Here is a 9,548-nt window from a genome sequence, read left to right on the forward strand (position 1 = left end):
CACACCAGTCAAAAAGGAGAACTTTATTGATTACAGGGGGTAGGGGAAACTAGGGTACAGGATTGAGCAATATCTTAGAAATCCTAAAGAGCAAACAGTGTGGCTGAGGTAGCCTTTTGATCCCGCATCTGAGTTACTGCCAGCTAGATATCTAATCAGATCTCGAGTAGCTTACTCACAAGCATCCTCCAAAGGCAGGTGAAGTTTCCCTTTGGAGGCAGGTAGTTCCTTGCTCATGAGTTTTGGGGTGAGAGAGAGCTAGTTTCAGATGGTAAGGCTTCTCTGTGTCCCCCACATGGCTGCTGCTTCACCTCATGGCCGAAGAGACCGCCTCCTCGCCCATCCTAACTTATATAGCCCCCGTGAACTCATTCACCTGGTCCAGTGGAGGTCAGCCCCAGTTGGCTATCAGCCAACCAATTTGAAATGCATCTCCTGTTACCGGGCAGATTCCAGCCCACCAGGTAGATGCCCCTCACCCAGGTGGCTGATGCCAGTCCCATAGGCAGAGGGACCAGGTTTCCCCCCCCCCAGGACTGCAGCCAGCTCAGGTTACCTAAAGAGACAGGCTGAAGTGTGACTCCTTGGTGCTGGGCCTATTTTAATCTCATTGTCACAGGGCAGAGAACTTGGGGAGAAACCAAAGTGGCTTTCTGCCACAGGTATAACTGAGTGACCCTTTGATTACAGCTTCATGATTTAGTGGAAGATACACTAGAAGGAGGAGCCCATGTCTCCACTTTCCCTAGCTGGGCTGGCTCTGTGTAGCTAACAAGAGGGAAAGCCTCTGAGATCTGTTCCATGCTCATGTGCTGTGCACTGTGCTTGCTGCAGGACAAGATTACAAGAACACTGAAAAAGAACTTTTCCAACATGCTGAAACTTGCCTTGTCTCAGAGGGAAGAGCTTGCTGAGAAACTTCCAGGTAAAAATCTGAGACCTTGCAGGATGAAATCTTGAAGTCTTCCTCTCTATTCATCACTGGTGAGGCCACATCTGGAGTCCAGTTTTGGCCTCCCACTACAGAAAGGAAGTGGACACATTGGAAGAGTCCAGCAGAGGGCAATGAAAATGATTCATGGGCTGGGGTACAGGACTTGTGAGGAGAGGCTGGGGGAAATGGGCTGATTTAGTCTGCAGAAGAGAAGACCGAGGGGGATTGAATAGCAGCCTACACCTCTCTGCAGGGGGGTTGTGAAGAGGATGGAGCTGGACTGTTCTCTGTGGTGGTAGATGGCAGAACAAGGAGCAATGGGCTCAAGTTCCAGCATGGGAAGTTACGGTTAAATATTAGTGTGGGATGGATGATGTACTGCTGAGTGGCACCTGAAGTGGTGTTTGAGTGTAAATTGGCTTTTAAGTGCAAGAAATTGAGCCCAGTCCTTGGTAATAATACACTTATTGTGCTTAGTGTGGGGGACAAACATGGTACCCCTTCCACCTGCAGCACAGGGCTGGGTGGCTCAAGGGGCCTGATAGGGGAAGAGCTTTAGATCGTGGCTGTTTCTATGCACGTGCCCTCCCAAGAAGGGGTCTTGCAGAACAGCAGACTGGAGACCACCTGTAGAGATTCTGTGGCCCAAGTGCCTTTCCCTTGCTTCCGTCATGGAGCAGCTGCAGACAGATGTGCAGGAAAGGTGTCTGGCAACACTGCAGCATGAGTTGTGTAAGGCCCCTGCTTAAATCCTCCCCAGGGGGAAACTCAGCCTGGACCTCAGTGTGTGTCAGATTGGGCTTCTTAAGGATGTGGATTGGCCAAAGGTCAGACAAGGAATCAGTGGCAGAGCTGGGGACTGAACCAAGATTTCCTCAGTCTAAGCCTAGTGCTTGAACCACAGAGCTGTCTGGGATATTGCTTGCGCTGACACAGACCATTGGCATGTCCCTTCACCCCCTCTGTGCCTCAGCTTCCTCAACCATAACATGGGAATAGTGATACTTTACCCACATTAAGATCTGACCTGGGAAAGCACTTAAAAACCTGCTTAACATTTAAACACAATTAAGTGTTAGACTGGGGTCCAAAGGTGCAGTTGTAGCTTAATAACATTTTCAGTTTTTAAGTTTGCCTACTGTTTTAAATAGCGTCACTGGTTCCCATTCATTTAGCGGTACATGGAGAATAACGTAATGGTTTTTGCTTCATAATGAAGCTTAAAGTAAATTTTTCTTTAAAAAATAAAGCTGATTATTTATGCGTTAATTTGCTGTTCTTTTTTTCCAGACTTACAGAATGAATACAAGGAAATCAAGGACATATACAACAAACTACATGAAAAAGCCTAAAAATAGCTGCAGAAGTAATTATTTTTCTTTTCTAAGATTAAACTGTTGAAGGCTTTAACTGGCTAGGATGATAACCACCTTATATTAATTTCTAAAGAATTTGTAAGGGGAAAATTCCAAACACATGCTATATCTGCTGCTCTGCTTAATCAATACTACAGTCTTTCCTATCATACCTCTGCTCTAAAGTGAGTAAAAGTAAAGATGTCAATGTATTAAGTGGATTTGTACGACCATTTAATTGTAGTTTGGAGAGTAATAACTAGAGGTGCACCAATATATCGGTCCATATCAGATGGCACCAATGAACGGAAAATTGATATTATTGGCAATTGACTTTTTTTGGCCAGTGTAGCTGATAAGGTCACTGATAAATGCCACATGTATATGTACAGTTGCAGCATGCACATTGCCAAAAGACACCACATGACAGCATGGAGAACAATGTTCAGCTGGTAAGTCTGTGAGGGGGAAGGAGCATGGGGGAGGAAAAGGGCATAGCAGGGTCAGATTGAGGCTCCCGTAGTGAGGGAGGGAATAGGGCTGAGGCAGGGGCAGGTGTTACCCAGCTGGGGCAGGTTCCAGGATAGAGTCGTGGGTGGCTTGTCAGGGGGGCATAGAGGGTGGCATGGGGGGGCACATGCCCCCCATATTTGTATGCAGGGCAAGGGTGGGCTGCCCTCTGTGGCCTCTGGGTCAGGGGCTGTGCCTGCCTCCTCCCAGGGATTGGGGGTTGGGCTGGGGCTGTGCTCAGGACAGGTGGGGGCAGTGCCAGCAGGAGTGGCTATGGGGAATTTTGGGATACTATAGCCCACCCTGTAGCCCCCACCAGTGTTGCCACTATCCAACCCACCCTCCCTGAGTACAGCCCCATCCCATTCCCCCTGCTGGGAAGAGGCTGGCATAGCCCCAGCCCTGAGCACACAGTGGGCAGCCTACGCTCACCCCAGGCAGAAATCCAGGGGGGTACATGACCCCCATGTCCCCCCTGGGGGTGCATGCAGCAGCAGGGAGCCACCTGCCCCCCTCCACACCCCTGATGAGCCACCTGTGGCTCCATCCCTTGCCCCACCCTGGCTGGCCAGCACCTTCCCCTACCCCTGCCTCAGCCCCATTCCCTCCCTCACCATGGGGGCCTCGATCTGCCCCCCCATGCCCCTTCCCTCACCACAGACTTAATGGCTGGATGCTGATCTCCACACTGCCAGGCTGCATATAGGCTATCAGATCAGTATCCATTGATATGTCTGGTTAATAATTAGCCATCAATAGGTATTGGCCAAAAAAAATCTTTATTGGTGCACCTCTGGTAATAACAATAGTTTTGGACTCATTTTGTTAAGCAAAGATTTTGTTTCTGGACTATAGATGTCTCTAAAAGAGCACTTTGTTGTGAAGTCAGTGCTTTTCTCAAATGCAAATGTAACCTTGGGTGTGACACTATATGCGCCGTCACCTGAATAGTGGGATCCTGGGGTACCCGGTAGCCAGTAGCCCTGCCCAGCCCCCCTGGGAAGCTGCTGCAGTGCCCCCAAGTGCAGAGCCTCCCCTTACAATCAAGCACCCTTGCAGACAATTCTCAAAATATTTACAAGATTTAATTATTGACAACATAACAAATAACCATTAAATAAACACATTGATATACCAGCTAATAAATCCTCAAGAACTAATTTACACAGTCTCTCACTTGCACACGGTGTACTGGGGATCCTGTTTGCCCTACCCCTAGTGGGGTGTCTCAGGGAGCGGGACTGTCTGTGTCCCCGCACGTGGTCAGTCGACACTCCCTGGTGCTGGTGTCCATCTCCGTGCTCCTGGGGTCTCCAGGCAGCAAGGGTCTCTGGGCAGCAGGCAGTGGCTCCTCCTCTGCAGTCCCTGCAGAACAGTCTTCCCCCGCCTTTGACCCCCTTCCCTGGCTCAGCAGGGAGCAGTGTCTGAGCTGCAGGCTGTAGCAATTCTCCTGGCCCGCACAGTCTCACAGCCCCGGCAAATGCAGCCCCTCCCTGGGCTTTGTCTGTCCCTGGAGCCCCTCACCCTTCAGGGAAAACAGGGCAGACTCTGGCAGTCCCCTCGGCTTTGCTGTGCTCACCGAGCCACACTGGGCTGCAGGCGGGTTGTCCCGGGCTTGGAGTCTCCACTCAAGCAACCCCTCTCTGATCCTGCCACCCTAGGCTCCCAGGCTAGAGAGAGGAACCGGATGCTGTATCACTCCCATTGCAGTCTTTGCTGCTGCTCTGCAGGGTGCTCCCAGGGGCTCTCCGAGGGACCACTGTGTTGAGACTCTGTCTCCGGTCTCCAGCCTGTCCCTCAGCCCTCTCTCTTGTTCTCTCCCCACAGGAAAACTGCTCCCCCCTTTTTTCCAAGCCTCTAAGCCAATCCCAGCCCAGGGCCCTTCCTGGGCTTTTGCCAATGGCTGTATTTCAAAATTTTGTTGGATTACATCACCCCTGCCACTACCAACAGGGCTGCCTCCAAAACAACTTCACTTGTCCTCAGAGCCTACAGGGTTCCTACTGGGACAAACGCTGTCTCTCTGCCAGGTAGCCTTTCCCATTCTTTCAGGTGGATCCATTTTTTAAATGCTGCTACACAAACTTTAATACAGATAAAGTAACAGAAGTAACTGCTTGGGAAATCTCTAAAAAAGAATACTTTAAAAAAAACAAACAGGTTTTCATTAAAAAAAATTGCCAAAAGACCAAAATATTTTCAGTCTGAAGGTTCCTGGTAGGGCTGTGTGAAACCATTTTGCTGTTTCAAAGGTACAGTGTTTTGTTTTGTCATTTCATTTAATTTTGAAGCACGGTTCTGTTTCATTTCATCGAAACTGTTTAGCTGTTTCGACGTGTTTCAATGTTTTGCCCATAGGCTATAATGGGGAATCATGCAAATGCCTATAACGTTGTCATTTTGTTCCTGATTAGGATGCAAATTGCAGGAATGGTATCCCCTTCTGGGGGCATTAAGTCTGCCAAATTTCAAGGAGACAGGTAGAGGAGTTTCTGGGAAACGGCACCTCAAACTGTTCAAAGCAAAACTTGTATTATTTGCTGGCAGCAGCAACCTGCCGTCATCCCACATGCAGATCTAGGGGCCCGCTCCCCCCAGGAGGAGTCTGGCACAGCCCATGATCATTCTTCCAACTCCCAGTTTGATTCCCCGGTTCTCAGTTCAATTCTCCAGCTCTATGATCACTTCCCCCAGCTCTCTGATCGTTTCCCCAGCTCTTCCTGGGGGGTGCGGGTACAAGGATCTGTGTGCTGGGTTTTAGCAGGCTGACACTGCAGTTTCAGCAGCAGCCTACTGAAAGCCTATGCACAGATCAGGGGCCAGCACCCCCCAGGGGGAGCTGGGGAAATGATCAGAGGGCTGGGGAATCCAACAGGGAGCTACATGCCAATATCAGAGCAGTCTTTCCCCCCTTTCCCTCTCCCTCTCCCTTTCATAGTTTCACATTTTCATATTTTCTAGGGTCAGAAGGGACCTGAGCAGATTATCGAGTCTGACCCCCTGCCACGGCAGGAAAGAGTACTGGGGTCAAACAACCCCAGCAAGGTGTACACCTAGCCTGCTCTTAAAGACCCCCAGGGTAGGAGCCTGCACCACTTCTCTTGGAATCATAGAATCATAGAAGTCGGGTCGAAGGGACCTTGTAGGTCTTCAAGTCTGACCCCCTGCCTGGGCAGGAGAAAAAACTGGGCTCAAATGATCCCAGCTAGGTAGGCATCAAGCCTCTTCTTAAAACCCCCCAGGGTAGGAGCCAGCACCACTTGGTTCCAGATCCTAGCCACCCTGACCATGAAGTAGTTCTTATGGATGTCTAATCTAAACCTCCTCTTCAACAACTTGTGGCCGTTGTTCCTTGTCATGCCAGCGGGTGCTAGGGGAAACAAGGTTTCTATCAAACCTTTCTGGTCCCCCCTAGTGAGTTTATAGACGGTCACCAGGTCCCCCCTCAGCTTTCTCTTGTGAAGGCTGAATAGGTTCAGGTCCTGCAGTCTCTCGTTGTAGGGCCTGCCCTGTAGTCCCCGGATCATGAGGGTGGCCCTCCTCTGGACCCTCTTCATGTTGTCCACATCCCTCCTGAAGTGCGGCGCCCAGAACTGGACGCAGTCCTCCAGCTGCGGCCTGACCAGTGCCACATAGAGGGGGAGGATCACCTCCTTGGCCCTACTCAAGATGCACCTGTGAATGCACGACAAGGTGGGGTTAGCCCTGCCAACCGTGACCTCGCATTGTCAGCCCATGTTCATCTTGGAGTCAATAATGACCCCAAGATCCCTTTCTGCCTCCGTGCTCTCAAGAAGGGAGTTGCCCATCTTATAAGTGTGCTGCTGGTTACTACTGCCCAAGTGCAGCACCCTGCACTTGTCAGTATTGAAGCGCATCCTGTTTTTGCTAGCCCACCCCTGTAAACTATCCAGGTCTTGCTGCAGTCTTTCCCTCTCTACTAGCATGCTCACCTCACCCCAAATTTTGGTATCATCAGCGAATTTAAACAGGTTGCTTTTCACCCCATCGTCCAAATTGCTGATAAAGAAATTGAACAGTATGGGCCCAAGGACCGAGCTCTGGGGAACTCCGCTGCCCACTTGCCCCAGGTCAAAAATGACCCGTCCACCACCACCCTCTGAGTACAACCCTTCAGCCAACCTGCAATCCATCTGACAGTGTAGGCATCAATGCCACAGTCACCCAATTTTTTAATGAGGATGGGGTGGGAGACAGAGTCAAAGGCCTTGCTGAAGTCCGGAAAGACTACATCCACGGTGACACCTGCATCCAGTGCTTTTGTGACCTGATCATAAAAGGCAATCAGGTTGGTCTGACATGAACTGCCCCTAATGAAACCATGCTGGTTGCCCTTGAGCATCATCTCTGAGGCCAGCCCATAACAGACGTGCTCCATAATGATCTTCTCAAAAAGTTTCCCTAGGATTGAGGTAAGACTGACGGGTCTATAGTTGCCCGGATCCTCCCTCCTCCCTTTTTTGAAGATGGGGACCACGTTGGCTATCTTCCAGTCATCTGGCACCTGGCCCAAGCACCACGAGCGCTCATAAAGCCATGCCAAGGGCCCTGCAATAACCCCTGCTAGCTCCCTCAACACCCTGGGGTGGAGAGCATCTGGACCCGCTGCCTTGAACACATCCAGCCCCTCCAGAAGCTCTCTAACCCGGTTCTCCCCAACCTGAGGTCTGGAGGCGTTCCCCTCGAGTCCGTCTTGCATTGCGGTGGGGAAGTCCCGGTCCCTGCACAAGAAAACAGAGGTGAAGAATTGGTTGAAGAGGTCTGCTTTCTCCTCTGGCGCGACCACCAGATTGCCCAGAGGATCTTGCAGGGGCCCCACATTTCCCGGTGCTTTCTTCATCCTCCCTATATATTTGAAAAAGGACTTTTTATTATCTTTGATTTTGGACACAAGTCCTAGCTCTCTGTCCACCTTAGCTTTCCTGACAGCCCCCCTACAGGCCTGAGCAGAGGAGGTATACTCCTATTTGGAGATAGCACCCCCTTTCCACTGGGTGTACACCGCCTTTTTGGTAAGCAGGCATTCCCAGACACCCTTGGTGAGCCAGGGGGGCTTTCGGGCACTCTTGCCCCCATTGCTTCTTGTTGGGATGGTCACCTCTTGGGCCCTGAGTATCGTTTCCTTAAGGAATGACCACTTGTACTGGACACTGAGTTCCCCTGCTGTCAAGGACCCCAGCGCCTCTCCCACTGGTCTCAACTTGTTGAAGTTGGCCATCCTAAAGTCTAGGGCTATCACCTTGTTGGGAGTCCGGCAAGCTGCTCCCCTCCCCATGTGCTGCATGCCGCAGTGCAGGGGCTGCAGCCTCAGCTGCCCCCCAGGGCTGCCCGCTCCCACAGGCAGAGCCCAAACTCCTTCAGAGATTTCTGTGGCTCCGTGCAATGACCACGTGGCTGAGGCCGGAGCTGGAGCTGGGCTCTCGAGTATAAGCTCCCATCCCAGGCATCTTGCCCCTTGGCTCGGGGTCAGATGGGTCACCACGTTTGAGGCCAGGAAGGGATTTTTGTTCAGAGTGGGGTTTTTTGCCTTCCTCTGCAGCGGGGACAGAACTGTGGCCTGGGGCTCTCGAATACCAGTTAACCCCCTTTACCCCAGCAGGATGGTGGCAGCAGCCCCCTGCTTTCCCAGGGGCAGGGGTGATATTACAGTGAGGGGGAGCTGGCAGGGACCTCCCTGGGTCACATCCAGTCCAACCCGTGCCTGAAGCAGGATCAGCCTCTTCCAAACCAGCCCAGACACACCCCATGTCTGAGCTGAGAGCCACATGACACAGGCCTCAGGCATCACCCCTGCCCCTGGGATACAGGACCACGGCGGCCACAGTCTTGCCACTGCGAGGGGGCCCATGGGTGCTGCAGAAAAGCAGGCTTGGACTTGCTCGGGGAACTGATGGGCAGGATCCCTTGACAGCCTCACTTCTATCCTGGGGAAGGTCTTTGAAAAAATGATCAAGGGCCACATTTGTGAGAGCCCTGCAGGGGAAGTGATGTTGAGGGGTAACCAGCATGGGTTCGTGCGAGGCCGATCCTGCCTGACTAACCTGGTCTCTTCCTTTGACCACGTAACAAAGAGCTTAGATGGGAAGGAGGAAGTTGATGTCATCTTCTTGGACTTCCAGAAGGCCTTCAACACATTGTCTCACCCAATTCTGTTGGGCAAGCAGAGGGGCTGCGGCATGGATGAATGCAGCATCACATGGGTGGCAAACTGGCTCCAAGGGTGCACCTAGAGGGTGGGGGTGGACGGGTCAATGTCAACATGGGGGGGTGTGGGCAGCGGAGTCCCCCAGGACTCGGTCCTTGGGCCGGTGCTGTTCAACATCTTCATTAGCAACGTGGACGAGGGTGTGGAGAGCACCCTGTTCAAGTGTGCTGATGACACCAAGCTGGGGGGTAAAGTGAATACGCTGGCAGGCAGGGACCGCATCCAGGCAGACCTGGATAGGTTGGAGAAGTGGGCGGATCTGAACAGGATGCGGTTCAACAAGGACAAGTGCAGGGTGCTGCACCTGGGGAGAGGGAACCAGCATTATGGTTATAGGTTAGGGGCTGCCCCTCTCGGCAGCACAGAGGCAGAGAGGGATCTTGGAGTCAGGATTGACTCCAGGATGAATATGAGTCGCCAATGCGATGAAGCAATAGGCAGAGCCAACCGCACCCTGTCCTGCATCAACAGGGGCATCACTGACAGGTCCTGAGAGGTCTTGCTCCCCATCTATGTGGCGCTG

At 51.9% G+C, this 9,548-nt stretch overlaps 1 protein-coding gene across 2 annotated transcripts in view; it reads left to right on the plus strand.

Annotated features, from left to right (window-relative positions):
- The window catches only part of LOC149875736 (nuclear GTPase SLIP-GC-like), a 67,119-nt gene extending 64,622 nt beyond the window's left edge, over positions 1–2,497 (plus strand). For both annotated transcript variants that reach the window (XM_090031135.1, XM_090031136.1), the window contains 2 exons: positions 835–925; positions 2,225–2,497. In XM_090031135.1, the coding sequence (XP_089887261.1) occupies positions 835–925; positions 2,225–2,286 (153 nt within the window). In that variant the 3' untranslated portion in view covers positions 2,287–2,497. The remainder of the gene's footprint in view (positions 1–834; positions 926–2,224) is intronic.
- The last annotated feature ends 7,051 nt before the right edge of the window (positions 2,498–9,548 follow it).

The sequence above is a fragment of the Crocodylus siamensis genome, chromosome 1, assembly GCF_052110815.1.
Source record: "Crocodylus siamensis isolate JL-2025a chromosome 1, ASM5211081v1, whole genome shotgun sequence".
Classification (NCBI taxonomy): domain Eukaryota; kingdom Metazoa; phylum Chordata; order Crocodylia; family Crocodylidae; genus Crocodylus; species Crocodylus siamensis.